Source organism: Trachemys scripta, chromosome 5, assembly GCF_013100865.1.
Source record: "Trachemys scripta elegans isolate TJP31775 chromosome 5, CAS_Tse_1.0, whole genome shotgun sequence".
NCBI lineage: Eukaryota > Metazoa > Chordata > Testudines > Emydidae > Trachemys > Trachemys scripta.
The window spans coordinates 120,143,759-120,160,120 of NC_048302.1; the positions used below are offsets into that span (position 1 = coordinate 120,143,759).

The 16,362-nt window shown below is 40.4% G+C and overlaps 1 protein-coding gene across 1 annotated transcript in view; it reads left to right on the top strand.

Moving 5' to 3' along the window:
• The window catches only part of NOP14 (NOP14 nucleolar protein), a 41,967-nt gene extending 27,121 nt beyond the window's left edge, over nucleotides 1-14,846 (top strand). Inside the window, exons 13-18 of the mRNA XM_034772142.1 lie at nucleotides 4,430-4,583; nucleotides 7,518-7,677; nucleotides 10,523-10,670; nucleotides 12,516-12,634; nucleotides 13,956-14,111; nucleotides 14,521-14,846. Coding sequence (XP_034628033.1) covers nucleotides 4,430-4,583; nucleotides 7,518-7,677; nucleotides 10,523-10,670; nucleotides 12,516-12,634; nucleotides 13,956-14,111; nucleotides 14,521-14,620 — 837 coding nt within the window. The 3' untranslated portion in view covers nucleotides 14,621-14,846. The remainder of the gene's footprint in view (nucleotides 1-4,429; nucleotides 4,584-7,517; nucleotides 7,678-10,522; nucleotides 10,671-12,515; nucleotides 12,635-13,955; nucleotides 14,112-14,520) is intronic.
• The last annotated feature ends 1,516 nt before the right edge of the window (nucleotides 14,847-16,362 follow it).

Here is a 16,362-nt window from a genome sequence, read left to right on the forward strand (position 1 = left end):
TTAAGTACATCAGAAGCAGGAAATCTGCCAAATTGTCAGTGGGGCCACAATCAAGGTGCTAAAGGAGATTTCAAGGAAGAAAAGGCTATTGCAGAGAAACTAAATGAATTCTTTGCATCGTTCTTCATTGGAGAGGATGGGGGTGAGATCCCCACACTCGAGCCATTCTTTTTAGGTGACATGTCTGAGAAACTGTCCAGGACAGAAGTGTCAGTAGAAAACATCGTGGAACAAATTGATAAACAGTAATAAGTCACCAAGACCAGATGATATTCACCCAAGAGTTCTGAAGGAACTCGTATATGAAATTGCAGAACTGCTAACTATGGTAGGTTATTATCTTATCAGGTTTCAGAGTGGTAGCCATGTTAGTCTGTATCAGCAAAAACAAGGAGTTCTTGTGGCACCTTAGAGACTAACAAATTTATCTGGGCATAAGCTTTCGTGGGCTAAAACCCACTTCATCAGATGCATGGAGTGGAAAATACAGTAGGGAGGTATACATTCACAGCATATGAAAAGATGGGAGTTGCCTTACCAAGTTGCCTTAGCTTAATTGAATTGGCTCGTTAGCACTGACCCCCCATTTGGTAAGGCAACTCCAATCTTTTCATATGCTGTGTATTTATACCTCCCTACTGTATTTTCCACTCCATGCATCTGTTGAAGTGGGTTTTCTACTGACACCTCCGTTCTGGACTGTACATCAGAAGCAGGAAACCTGCTAAACAACCAGTGGGGCCCCTGAACAATCGAGATTAAAAAGGAGCACTTAAAGACGATAAAGTGATTGTGGAGAAACTAAATGAATTCTTTTGCTTCAGTCTTCATGGCTGAGGATGTTAGGGAGATTCCCAAACCTGAGCCGTCCTTTGTAGGTGACAAATCTGAGGAATTGTCACAGATTGAAGTGTCATAGAGGAGGTTTTGGAATTAATTGATAAACTTAACAGTAACAAGTCACCGGGACCAGATGGCATTCACCCAAGAGTTCTGAAAGAACTCAAATGTGAAATTGTGGAACTATTAGCTATGGTTTGTAACCTGTCCTTTTAAATCCGCTTCTGTACCCACTGACTGGAAGATAACTAATGTAACCACAATATTTAAAAACGTCTCTAGAGGTGATCCCGGCAATTACAGACCGGTAAGTCTAACGTCCGTACCGGGCAAATTAGTTGAAACAATAGTAAAGAATAAAATTGTCAGACACATAGAAGAACATAACTTGTTGGGCAAAAGTCAACATGGTTTCTTTAAAGGGAAATCATGCCTTACTAATCTATTACAGTTCTTTGAAGGGGTCAACAAACATGTGGACAAAGGGGATCCAGTGGACATAGGGTACTTAGATTTCCAGAAAGCCTTTGACAAGGTCCCTCACCAAAGGCTCTTACGTAAATTAAGTTGTCCTGGGATAAGGGGGAAGATCCTTTTAACCGGTTCTCAATCCATAAAAGTCAGGGAACAAAGGGTAGGAATAAATGGTAAATTTTCAGAATGGAGAGGAGTAACTAGTGGTGTTCCCCAAGGGTCAGTCCTAGGACCAGTCCTATTCAACTTATTCATAAATGATCTGGAGAAAGGGGTAAACAGTGAGGTGGCAAAGTTTGCAGACAATACTTTAAACTGCTCAAAATAGTTAAGACCAAAGTAGACTGTGAAGAATTTCAAAAAGATCTCACAAAACTAAGTGATTGGGTAACAAAATGGCAAATGAAATTTAATGTGGATAAATGTAAAGTAATACACATTGGAAAAAATAACCCCAACTATACATACAATATGTTGGGGGCTAATTTAGCTACAAGTAATCAGGAAAGAGATCTTGGAGTCATTGTGGATAGTTCTCTGAAGACGTCCACGCAGTGTGCAGCGGCAGTCAAAAAAGCAAACAGGATATTAGGAATCATTAAAAAAGGGATAGAGAATAAGACGGAGAATATCTTATTGCCCCTTTTATAAATCCATGGTACGCCCACATCTTGAATACTGCATACAGATGTGATCTCCTCATCTCCAAAAAGATATACTGGCATTAGAAAAGGTTTAGAGAAAGGCAACTAAAATGATTAGGGGTTTGGAACGGGTCCCATATGAGGAGAGAATAAAGAGGCTAGGACTTTTCAGCTTGGAAAAGAAGAGACTAAGGGGGGATATGATAGAGGTATATACAATCATGGGTGGTGTGGAGAAAGTGAATAAGGAAAAGTTATTTACTTATTCCCATAATATATGAACTAGGGGCCACCAAATGAAATTAATGGGCAGCAGGTTTAAAGCAAATAAAAGGAAGTTCTTCTTCACACAGTGCACAGTCAACTTGTGGAACTCCTTGCCTTAGAAGGTTGTGAAGGCTAGGACTATAACAGGGTTTAAAAGAGAACTACATACATTCATGAAGGTTAAGTCCATCAGTGGCTATTAGCCACGATGGGTAAGGAATGGTGTCCCTAGCCTCTGTTTGTCAGAGGGTGGAGATGGATGGCAGGAGAGAGATCACTTGATCATTCCCTGTTAGGTTCACTCCCTCTGGGGCACCTGGTATTGGCCACTTTCAGCAGACAGGATACTGGGCTGAATGGACCTTTGGTCTGACCCAGTACGGCCATTCTTACGTTCTAATAAACGATCAGTTTTCACAATGGAAAGTGGTAAACAGGGGAGGGTCTCCAAGGATCTGTACTGGAACTTGTGCTGTTCAACATATTCATAAATGATCTGGAAAAAAGGGTGAACAGTGAGGTGACAAAGTTTGTAGATAATACAAAATTACTCAAGATAGTTAAGTCCGAAGCAGACTGCAAAGAGTTACAAAGGGATCTCTTAAAACTAAGTGACTGGGCCAGAAAATGGCAGATGAAATCCAGTGTTGATAAATGTAGAGTAATGCACCTTGGAAAACATAATCCAATACATACAAAATGATGGGTTCTAAATTAGCTGTTAGCACTCAAGAAAGAGATCTTGAAGTCATGAATAGTTCTCTGAAAACACTTGCTCAATGTGCAGCAGCAGTCAAAAAAGCTAACAGTGTTGGCAACCATTAGGAAAGTTATGGATAATAAGGCAGAAAATATCATCAGGCCACTATATAAATCGCTGATATGCGCACATCTCGAATACTGTATGCAGTTCTGGTCGTCCCATCCCAAAAGCGATATATTAAGATTGGAAAGGGTACAGAGAGAGGCAACAGAGCCAATTAGAGGGGAGATTAGAAAAGAGACAACTAAGGGGGAGATATGATAAGAGGTCTATAAAATCATGAGTGGTGTGGAGAAAGTGAATAGGGATGTGTTATTTGTCCCTTCACATAACAAAAGAACCAGGGGTGTTCAATGAAATTAATAGGCAGCAGGTGTAAAACAAACCTAAGGAAGTACTTCTTCACACAACATACAGTCCACGTATAGAACTTGTTGCCAGAAGTTGTTGTGATGGCCAAAAGTATAAGTAGGTTCAAAAAAGAATTAGATAAGTTCTTGGAGGATAGGTGCATCAATTATTATTACCCAAGATGGTCAGGGACGGAACCCCATGCTCTGGGTGTCCCTAAATATCTAATTTCCAGAATCTGGGACTAGACAACAGAAAATGGATCACCTGATAATTGCCCTGTTCTGTTCATTCCCACTGAAGCATCTGGCATTGGTTGCTAGATGGACCATTGGTCTGACTCAGTATAGCCATTTTTTGTTAGTATATAAAGTCTGAGAGTCATGGAATACAGTGGGTACATGAATCCTATTAATTAGTGATGCTATCTTCCATATATGGTAATAGCTCTTATTTAAGAGAGACAGTTGATTTTATTTATAAAATATCTATTCTGTCCCTCCAGAACTTGCCTAACTACATTGAAATATATTGAACAAAAGTGTCTCAATTTTCAATCCTAAAGCCCTATTTATATAATTGAAATGTCCAGATTCAGTAGCTCCTATCTTATCTGAGGTGCAGAGTTGCTTTGAAATCTGGTTGTTCTTTAGTTCCTTTCTAAAAGTGGACATCACACCATTGCGATGAAAACTGTAGGACCTACATTTAACAACAGACAAGCAAATAGAATAAATATATCAAACAAGGCAAGATATAAAAAGGAAGTAATTCTTGTGCTTTAGTGCCCTCTAGTGGTTAAAGTAGTTTTGGCAAGGTTTCTACTGAATGCTGCACATCCTCCCGTCAATGAGATAAGGTGTCAAATTTTACTAGGGAGCAGCAACATGTATTAAAAATGACCCCAGCAAAAAATGTATTCGCTAATTTTTTAAAAGCTGCTAAAAATGACCAGTTGTTTAGATCATACATTTTTGTGAAACTTATTAAAATCTCTCTATCAGAGGTTATTTTTTTTTGCTCATGGCATAAAGCCATAATTTCCATACTAATATGTTAATGCAGGGTTTTTTTTTTTATTTTTTGTTAGTGTCAAGTCATGACACTACAAGATGTTGTTAAAGGATTGTTTGTGTGCTGTTTGTTCCTGGAATATGTATCACTGTCTCAAAGATTCATACCAGAACTTATCAATTTCCTCGTTGGAATACTTCACTTATCTATACCTCAAAAACGACCACAGGGTAAGTTTGCTTGGAGTGATAAATATGAATGCGCATTGGTTTTATACCTCAAGCTTCCTTGCAATTAAAAATTCCACCTTGACAGCTTTATGTTCCAAATGAAAGACCAAGTCATCTCCTAGATAGATCTCCTGAGCTGACCAGGAAACTAAGCTCTCAAATGCTGCAGTTCCCAGGAGATCCACCAGACACAAGCGCCATCTGCATGAAAGCTTTCTTCTTCCACACTGCTTCCCAGCCCCCATAGAAAAACAGCTCCTTCCCCCTTGGGCACCACGATATAGTGAGGAAACCAGTGTGAGTTAATGCTGTTAAAGTTAATTTCTGTGGAGTTGTGGGGGTAGCAATTGATGCTGTAGACTGCAGTTGATGCTACCCCCTCCTGACCTGATAACCAGAATGCCAGAAGAACTGCAGTGGGGCTTCCATGCAATCAGGATACAAGGGAGGTGTATGCCACAAAGCTGATACTCTTTCTCTTTGCATACCTGTCTGGATTTGCCTCCCCTTTCACTCATATTAACAGAGGGGACAATCTGGCCTGTAATGTAGAGCAATCTTCATATTTAGCACTTTTCGACAACATCATTTAATGAATACCATGTAGACTAAGACTCTCTCTTTAATTTGGCCTTTTCTACTTGCTCATGATTTCCCTGCCAGCCTCTCTCTTTCTCTGGGCACTCTTCCTCAATGCCCCATTTCTAGGTTCAAAAATGATGTTTTTTTCTTTGTCAGGGAATTTAGTGACAGTAATTCACCTATAAGGGGAAGATGAGAGTTGTTGCCAAATCATGGAAATCAAATGCTTGCTTGCAATACCTTCTCCATTGTTCAAACTTTGATATGATTTATCATCTATAGCTCTGTAAATTGTTACCAGTGTGAAACTTCCCTACAAGTACTGCTTGTTTCTAATTATGTGTGTGGGGAGGGAAAGTTAAATAAAATGTCTTAGTGGTACAGCAACACTCATCTATATAGATATTAATTACTTCCACGTAGAATATCACATTAGAACTACTGAGATATTTGCTGTGCAATTCAATATGGCTTTGGCACGTACCTGCCAAATACTTGCCAGGAAATCATATGAAGCAGCTTGGTTGTCTGACACAGGATATTTAAAGATGAGTTCTCACCAAATTTTGTGATACATATTGATATGCTATCATACCAATAAATTCCTTGACATTTATTTTTAACAGCTAGTAACATAATTTAATATAACTCCATTATTTTAACATTGAGGGCCTCATCCATTTGCCTTTCCTGTGAGGAAGTGATATGGAACAGATCCTAAGCAAAGACTGAGAGAGCATGTTTCAAATGCAGATTCAGAGGTACTTAAGGCTTTAGAAAAAACTGTTCCCCTTTTTAAAAAAAAAAAAAAAAAAAAAAAGTCCATTGTTCGTCCTTTGGGGGAGATGTGTCACTTTTAGGCAGGTAGCCTTTGGTAACATATGATCAAACATGCAGGTAGAATAAATACTGTTTGCCATTCTCTTAGAAGTAGAGCAGATAAGTATAATTTAAACGTTCAGGCCCTGATCCTGTGGACAGTTGTGCACATGCTTTATTTCACTACCGGGAGTAGTCGCATTGACTTACTGGTACTACACACAGTAGTAAAGTTAAGCATGAGCATTTGCAGGATTGGGGCCTTAAAACCAAAACCTCATCTATCTTTACCTCCTGAGTCATTTTTGTACTTTCAGGGCAGAAACTCTCTTGCATATGTCTAAAAAGCCATTTGCATCAATGTCAATATAATATATAAATAACTTAATAAAATTATTTTTATTTTTGTTGCTAAAAAGAAATGAGCTCCTTTCTAAGCCTGCAGGGCTTAAAAATATGTTCATTGCACAGATTTATTTTTCTTTATCAGGATTGGCAATTTCCCAGGGAGAACTAGTTTAGGACAGGGTGCTGGTAAATACTGGCTTAAAGCCAGTTTAAACCAGGAAACTGCGGGAAATTATTGCATCATTATCCAGCAAGTTCAGCAAGCATAGAACAATTTTTTTCAAACTTTGGATACATCCATTCAGAACTGAGGAACAGTTTTGGTCTAACCACTGTGTCAAAGCTGGATTTCTGCTACAGAATGCTACATGACCAAATGGCCCTGGACTGGTAGTCGGCAACTCTGCAGGCTTCTGATTCCTTAATGCTTCAGCCTACAACTCTGCATTATTGTCATCTTCATATAATGAAATATCTTTGGCTTTTGTTTATATATTACTGAAAACTAAAATATGAGTCATGACCGATATAACTTCCTTGAGAAAATACCGACTCAAAATGCATAGAAATTCTGATGTGCAGTATTATAATTACATATGTTCTTATTACACCCACCGCAGTTTTACTTTAATTTAAAGTTGTACAACTAAAATCTATGAATCTCTGGTTAATTTGACTATGTAACTAAAACTAAGTGTAGTGCGGTATGCATTAATTAAACCGATTTTAACATAGCAAATTCCTTAAACTGGGGCTAATTAGTTTTTCGCTGGGCGGCAAAAACTGTGATTTAACCTGGTAAAAACCACATCTGTTAAATACCATGCCATCCCAGTTTTTTAGATAACCACATCAAACTAATCTTTGATTCTCCCCTCGCTGTGAAACTTTTCCTGACACCACTATCCCTATTGGTTTGCAAGTTCCCTCTTCCAGCTGATCTCTTATTCTAGTCCCTACAGGTGCCACTGTCTTTCTCTCCTACCCCCGCTGACTTTACTATTGGCCTAATGTTTTGTAAAAAGATTAGCATTATGTATATTTGAAATAGCCTAATTTTAATAAAGGATCTTTATAAAACTATAAATTTTCTATAAATCAACTTTTTTCTGTCTTAAGACTAAGTTTTTTTTTTTTTTATTTTGAGAACTAATCTGTATATAACCGTTGTAACTGGTTTTTTAGGCTATATTCTAGTGCATCCTTTCAGACCAGCAGGAAAAAATTCAGACTTACTCTTGGTCTGTGATAAGAAGGATATGGAGACCTGGAAAAAGCAAAATCTGCCACTCAGTATTGTGACTAGATTAAAGGAAAGCAGCAAAACAGAAATGAATCATTTCAGGTATGTGAAGAAATATGTAAGGGGAAACTCCAAGTTATTTCTTGTGTAACTTCGGTGACAGTCTTCTGTCAAGCATGTTACCTTCTAGGACAAAAGCGGAGGGTGGACAACTGTAATAAATTATTTTCATCATATGGTTCTTGTAGCGTATTAAATAACAAAATATACCATTCTTAGGGTCTGATGCTGCAAAGTGCAGAGCACTTTCTGTGGGTGCTAAGCACCCCCAACTCTTTTTGGCTTCCTTGAGATTTGAGGATGCTTAGCACCCCACAGGAGTTGCTAAACATTTTGAAGGGTCAGACCCTTAAGCAGCAAATAAATCTTGATTACATGCAAAAATAACCACATCAAAAGTACATTATTAAGATCGCAAAGTCAAGCGCTCAGAAGTTACGAGATTCAGCCCAGTTGTGGATATGCATTGTGATTCATTGTTCAGTTACATGATCATATTCTGTTTTTCCACAGTCTGAGCCTTATTCAGTGCACAGAATGGATTATGTTTATTTAATGAGCAGCTACTGAATAGTTTCTCCTCGTTGTTCCTTGTGGGGCCATCGGCCTTATTTACTGCACACTATTCAAATCCTACTCTGAAGACAGAATTATTAATTTCTTCCTGGGCTTTTCCATGGCACTCATCACTATAATATCTGAGTGCTTCACAAACATCAATGAATGTATCTTCACAAAATCCTTGTGATTTGTGTAAGGGAGTGATATTATCCCCATTTTACAGGCAGGGAACTAAGGCACGGAGATTAAGGTCAAAAGTTTCCACTAATTTTTGGTGCCAATTTGAGATTCCTGGGACCTGACTTTTTGGAGTATGTTATAGCACTTTATATGCTCAAAGCATAGCTCCCACTGACTTCAGTTGCAGCTGCGAGGGCTCAGTATAGCTGCAGATCTGTTCTCAGGGCGGGGGCAGTGCCTGAAACCCCATGTTTCCCCCCTCTCTTCCCCCGGAGCCAGACCCGCTGCTGGCCACTTCTGGGGGTGCGATGTGGTGTTGGAACAGGTAGGGACTAGCCTGCCTTAGCCGGGCAGTACTGCTGACTGGACTTTTAATGGCCCGGTTGGCGGTGCTGACCAGAGCTGCCGTGACCCAGTGCCTTACATTCCACGACCCAGTACTGAGTCGCCACCCACAGTTTGAAAACCACTGATCTAGTCTGACCTGCACATTGCAGGTCACCCAGAACCTCACCCACCCACTTCTGTAATAGAGTCCTAACCTCTGGCTGAGTTACTGAAGTTCTCAAATAGTGATTTAAAGACTTTGTTACAGAGAATCCACCATTTACACTAGTTTAAACCTGCAAGTAATCTGTGCCCAGTGCTGCAGAGGAAGGCAAAAAACCCAAAAGGTCTCTGCCAATCTGACCTGGGGTGAAATTCCTTCCCAACCCCAAATGTGGCAATCGGTTAGACTCTGAGCATGTGGGCAAGACCTACTAGGCAGATACCTGAGAAATAATTTCTCTGAAATAACTCAGATCTCTCCCAATCTAGTATCCCATCGTACCATCCCCTTGCCCATGTCTCCCCACTCACTGTCTCCCTGTCCCAGTCACTTTGCACAGCAAGTCTTAGTTCTTCTCCTGCACCCTGGCTCCTGGTTGGATCTGTCTCCCTTCCTCCCCCTTCCTTACCCAATTGCCCATACATATGCTCTGGTTCCTAGTCCCAAGCGCACACATCCTGTCTCCTCCCCACCCCAGCCAACTGTCTCTGATCCCCCCCCACCCCCACCCCCGCTGCCATTTTCTTCTCTGACTTCCAATCCTAGTCTTCTTGCCCAACCAGTTCCAGCCTCCCCCATCTCTCCAGTCCTTGTCTCACCAGACCTCTTGTCCCCTAGTCTCCAGTCCTTACCTCATTAGACCTCTTGTCCCCTATCTAGTCCTTTCCTTCCCCTCAGTCCTGCTGTTGTTCCCTCTGCCTTTAAATTAGACAGCTTTCTCTTCCATGTTGCCTGAGTGCCAGGGAATATTGAGAGTTTAGGTGAGATACATTCCCTGCTCTCACTTCCAGCCCTTGACATCCCTCTGGTTGGGAGCAGTCATTGTAGGGAAAACTGGGCTTTGCCGTGTATAGCCCCAAGCCGGAGCATGCTCATTCACTCTGTGGGGATGGCACATGTGGAGTCGTGTCAGCATTAGAAGATGTGAGGGGATGGAGCCTGCTCAGTTGCTCTGTGTGAGGTTGGTACATGCATAGTATAGTCAGCACTAGGAGTTCTGGGAAGCTTGAACCATGCTCAGTCAAGATGGAATCTTCAGAAATTTAGCTACTAAAATTGAAGTCTCTACTGAGCATGTGCAAACTGAAATTTTTCAGAAGCTTTTAACTTGGCCAGTTTCGGGTGATTTTTCACAAAGATGGCAAAAGGCACAACCGTGACACAAAAGGCAACCTATGCCAAATTTTAAGGTCCTCCTCCAAAACATGAGGACAGTAGAGCTTTTCAAAGAAAAGATTGCAAGAATATTTTACCATGAGCAAAACAAGATATTTTTTCCAGCCTTATTCCTGAAAATGACTGAACATATTTCGCCAAAATTTTCCCAGAAAAAACAAACAAACTCCAAAGTAAAACAAAAAAAAATCAGCCTGAGGCATGCAGAAATGAGAAGAGAAAATTTGGCAGTTATAAGCAGCAGAAAACAAGATCTTATTAAGGTTGCCTGTCACTTCTCATTAAAATAGGTGGCACTATCAGCCCTGCCTATAATTCGTTTAGTTTGAAGCTCTTGAAACTTTGATCTGCATATTCTAATTATGCAATGACATTATTGCAGATAACGTTTTGACATGGCTGTGTACATCTCTCTAACAGGTTATCATGTCTAGCCGTGTGTTTGGATCTCATTAAGAAATGTGCAGCTTTGTATGAATCTTTGTCATCCTTCCATGAAATAATGCAACCCATCAGAGTACTTCTTACAGAACATATACCAGTGAGTGAATACCCTAAACAACTGCAGGTAAATGTTCCCCAAAAAACTAATTGCTGATGTAGAAGTTAGTAAATTCTGGGATCTGAATATGTGCTAACAAAAAATGTGAAGCCAATTAAAAATAAAAACAAAGTGAAATATTTTTTTCAAAGGCCAAGCATATTATCTTTTTAGGATTTGGTGTGCAGATACCTGGGGTATGAATCTATGATACACTAGCCTGCCGCACCCTAAGTGCTTATGTGGTCCCTGCTGCTGCACACTAAAAATTCTGTAAGGCACATTGATCTACTACTGTTATACTGTAAGTTGGTCTATAGACAAGCCCTTAGACAATTTGAAGACTAAATCGGTGTTTCTGTGGAAAAGTTGGAGTGTGTACATAATGTTTTGGATGGATATTTTTCATGGTGCAGCCAAAACCGCCTTTTTGCAATGTTCCCTGTAATTTTTTACATCCATGTGCAGAATGAATTTTGTTATGTGCACCAATATGGAGGTGATGTGTAGCAGGGGTGGGGCTGAGGGGTTCGGAGTGTGGAAGGGGTCTCAAGGCTGGGCTCTGGGGCGGGGTCAGGAATAAGGGGGGTTCAGAGTGCGGGAGGGGGCTCAGGGCTGGGGCAGAGGGTTGGGATGTGGGGGGGGTGAGGGCTCTGGGGTGGGGCTGGGGATGAGGGTTTGGGGTGCAGGCTGCCCTGGGGCTGCAGCGGGGGGAGAGGACTCCTGCCCTCTCCCCCTCCCCCCCCCAGCCCCCTCTCGCTGCAGCAGAGGTGCCTCTCCCCAGCCACAGCAGCTCCGGGTCTGGGGCCGGGGGAGAGGCTCCTCTCCCCTCCTACACAGCCCTTGATAGCCTGCTGCGCAGTCACACAGTTTAGAGGGAACTTAAGTGGAGAGGGTAACATTTAAGGCATCTCCACTGTGGTAACTCTTTAAGTAGCTCCTTCTTTTATAGGACTAGCATTTTGGCAGTGCTGTTCCTGAGGAGGATCTTGTATGAATCTATAAGACATTTGTTTGACTGTACCAGTGAATCAAATAAAGGAATAGATACCATGGACATGGGTACCTTAATAAAACTAGTATGAATATATATTGTCAGCTTCACCAGTTAGTTAGTTCTTTTCCAGAGATAGAAGGATAAGATGATCTGAGTGTAGCCTAACTCTCTTCTGCATTCAGTGAGGATGGACCCTCTTACTTAGCAGTAGCGTCCTCTGTAGCAGAAGAGGCAGCATGAAGTACACTTCTACCCCGATATAACACTACCCGATACAATACGAATTTGGATATAACGCGGTAAAGCAGCGCTCGGGGGGGCGGGGCTGCGCACTCCAGCAGATCAAAGCAAGTTCTACCGTATATAGCGCGGTTTCACCTATAACACGGTAAGATTTTTTTTGTATCCCAAGGACAGCGTTATATCGGGGTATAGGTGTATGTTAGAGAATAAGCTGTAATGTCAATGGCATGGAAAGGCTATGTTAGAGTCACAAAATTTAACCCTTAGAGCAATGAATATTCAGCCTTAAAGTTTTAAGTTGAGAGACAGGAGCTGAGTTAAACTAGTTTTAGTCTGTTGTCAGTCAGGCCAACCTGGCCTCTTTTCTCTTTGGCCACAGACCATTCTTGCTGTCCATCACAGCACCCCCTGTAGACCTTGGAAAGCCTTTTGAAACCAGCCAGACCTGAAGGTTTAAAATTCTTCAGGACTAGCAAACATCCTAAAGGTTAATTGTGACCTTACTAAGAGAGAAGATAGTTTGTTGAGGATGCCTTAGCCAGGAAGACATTATTCCTGAGACAGATAACTGGTTTGTAAAATGTGATATCTTTGATTAGCTTTTAAAATCCTAACCTCATTTGCATTTTCAGGAGTTGCATCAAAATGCTCTGAAAGAGCTAGAGGACAAAAGAAAACAGTATACCCCGTTGGTGTGTGAGAAAAAGAAGCCTGTGCCATTGAAACTGTACATGCCCAAAATTGTGAAAGTGTAAGTACAGTAATCCTTATAGAAGTGAAGAAAGCAAAACTGCAGGTTAGGCATTGAGGAGCATGGAGATAGGCTTCAGCTAAAGCCTCTTTGTCATTCTTTTCTAAATTTCCAAGCAGAGTAGGCTTCTGGAAAGTAGGAAAAACAAGGGAAATGGAGTTGCGTCTCCTACATTAGGTGCACACGCTGCCAAGGATGGACTACCCTGAGAAAGGGAAGGAGGAATCCTGAGAAATGGAGGACAGATTGTTTTGTTTTATGGCTAGAGTGTAGGACTGGAAATCAGGAGATCTGGAGGCTATTCCTGGCTCTCTTATTCGTTTCTCCGTCAATAATAGATTCATAGATCTTTAACGCCAGGAGGACCATTATGAACATTTGATCTGACCTCCAACACAACATAAAATACAATCTGGGTATCTACTTTACACTGGTTCTTAATTTTGGGGGTCTGTCTAGCCTTCTCAGCTTTCCTGGATTCCCAGATTGCCACAATGGCCAGAAACACATTTTTTATGTTTGACTGACCAAGAAATTTCACCCCTTCCTATCAGATATAGACCTTTCCACATACACATCATATGTATCTTTTTGTGTTCTGGGTGAGATTATAGTAACATCCTGATTGTACTAGGCATTAACGTTGAAAGATATTTGGTAGCTTTTACTAATACCAAATGCAGTTGCACTCTGGCTGGCAAGGGCATATTACACCAATACTCTTCACTGGCTGCTGATTCATTTCCAGACAGAGGCACTAATTACTATCATAAATTATCTTACGTGTTGGTCTCCGTTAAGAGACTGCATCTGCCCCATTATTTGCATTCATTCTAAACTCCCTCTGGCTATTTGCCGAAAGGGTGAAACAGATCAGGTATCCGCCGTTCCCCCCCCACACACAGACACACCTTGCCCCCCTGTAATTTATTATGAGAAATATTAACCTTAGAGCACGTTGTGAGACTCCATTTTTGTCCAGGTTTTCCACTAACTGCAGATGCTGTATGGTTTTCTCAACCTCTATACTTCTGAATGTAGTGCTACATGTGGAAGGTTGCTGTATTGGTGCTCTGGAAAATGTTATCTGCTCTTTATCTAAATTATATAAAGTAGTCAGATACTTTTGTTATGGTATCCTATAAATATGTAATTATAAGTGAGACTGTTAAGCCCTTGGTATTGAGAGTTGCCATAGGAGTGTGCAAAGACGTAGAATATCAAAAAGGAACATCTGTGTAAAAGCTAGTTCCTGTGAAGTATAAAAGAGTATACTTGACATAATACATTATGCTTGTTCATACATGCATTCTAATTTCAGCCTGGAGTTTGGGAGGAAACAGGGCGGCAGCAAGGAGGAGCAGGAAAGAAAGAGACTGATTCACAAACACAAACGTGAATTTAAAGGAGCTGTTCGGGAGATCCGGAAAGATAACCAGTTCCTGGCTAGAATGCAGCTTTCAGAAATTATGGAAAGGTAATATTTGGTTACTGGCAGTGGCAATTATGGCAGTGGAGTTACTCTGTATGCTGGCCAATGTTCACTCTTGGTCCCTGTCAGGACTGGCATGTTGGTCAGCCATATTTTGAGGTCAAAACAGTTGTCTGACAACTTGGCAGCAACCACTACAACACTTGCAGTCAGAGTTACCTGATGTTTATTGCTCATCAACCTCTATATATTTTTAATGTGTTGGAATTTTGCTGTTTCATTCATGTAGTCACATAATGTGTATTTCTAAGTATCATATCTATAATATGTGTAATTTAAACTGTAGCAGAGGCGGTGTTTCAAAAATGTAGCTTTTTATAAAAAAAATACATATTGTTTGGCCTATTTTATCTGATGTCAGAATAAAGATTTAAACATATGTTTGTTTTTATAGGGATTCTGATAGAAAAAGAAAAGTGAAAAATCTTTTCAATAGCCTTGCTACACAGGAAGGTGAATGGAAGGCAATGAAGCGGAAGAAGTTTAAAAATTAGACAGTGACGTTCTACAACAGGAAACCCTGGGACATTATATTTTTACTTTCAGGTAAAATATAAACTGATGGATTTTGAGGAGACTTTATATCTTGGTGCATTCCTTTTGTGGAAAACACGTGCCTTCAAGAATGGTCTGAAAAAGGATTCTGATAAATTGGTTAGCTGGCTGTATTTTTTCATGTGAAAAATAAAGATAACATCCTTTTGTATTTGTTTTACTTACTATCATATTAATGAGAAATATTTTGGTGAATAGGTGTTCAGAAAACTGTACAGACTGTGCATTCTTGACAGGAACTTCTGACCAATTCTGAGAGTCCATATTATAGTGCATTGTATGGGTATTCTAAAAAGAATCAAGTAACAGGCATAGACTTTTTTGTGTATTTTTTGATACAGACGCTCCCCGGGTTATGCAAGACCTGACTTACGAAAATGCGCACTTATGGAAAAAGTTCCATAAGCCAGAAATAGGATTTTCGAGTTGCGGAAATTTTTGCATAATGTACAGGTATACGTTACCGACTTACGCAACATTCGAGTTACGCAAGGCTTTCCAGAATGGAATGATTGCGTAAATCGGGGGGGCATCTGTATTGTAAAATTGCTGACATTGAATTAGCATCACAACTATATACTACTTGGAGTTCAAACCAGTAATGTTTTAAATAGCATTTCGCTTTAGGAAAGTAGGATTCCTGTACTGTAGGGCCGAATGGACTTAGTTTGTTGACAGTTGGTGTATGGTTAAAGCCCAACATCCATTTATCAGTTCAATAAATGTTGACATTTGCTTCATATGTATTGAATCTTAATGTTGATCTCCATTTACAGTTCTAAAACGCTGTGTAACATGGGTCAGTTAAACAGACTTGCTCAGCACCTTCATAACTATCTGATTGGCTCACAGCTTTAAATCATTTTTACATATTTCATAAAACAAGTTCAGTTACTTGGGTACCTGAATGACAGTTGGAAAACATTTGTACTCCATCAGCTACATTTGTGCAGAAACAAGTATTTCACCCCTACTTCACTGTGTAAAGTTGGTCACTTGAATTGGATCACCATCCCAAGATTCATCACAATCTGCCTAAATCCTTCCATGGCTAATTATATGTGCAGTGAACAAATCTATAATTACTTTCCAGTTTCAAAATACTTAAAGTTGTTCTAAAGAAGAGGCTAAGGGTTCTAAAGAACCTCTGCAAAATTAAACCATTTTTACTTCACAGGTGCACAAACATGAAACCCTTAAAGTGCAGCTTTAAACTTACTTTTAGCCCTACAGAGCCAGCAGAGCAGTGGGAGAGTGAGTTGGATTCTTTTCTATATGTATCATTCATAGATTTGTTCCCCTAGGACCACTCGTGTGTGAAGTTACTCATATGTGCAATGCTTTGCTGGATCAGGGCTTACATTCCAGTAGGAAGGCCAGATTCTAGCCTCAGATCCCTCTATGCAATCTGATTCTTTTTTGTCTACACATTTATACCATACTTTTCACAATGGCATCTAGAATCCACGATGGATCTCCCTACACATAAGCATACAGTCTTCTTTCTTCTCCCCTTTTAAAAACCTGAAAACTAATTTTTTCCAAGATTCTGCACTCAGCTATACCTGTACAGAAGGACAATGTTGCATAGGGTTACCATCCGTCCGTATTTCCCCGGACATGTCCGGATTTTGCGTCTCTAAATAGCCGTCCGGAGGAATTGGTAACATGGTTAAAATGT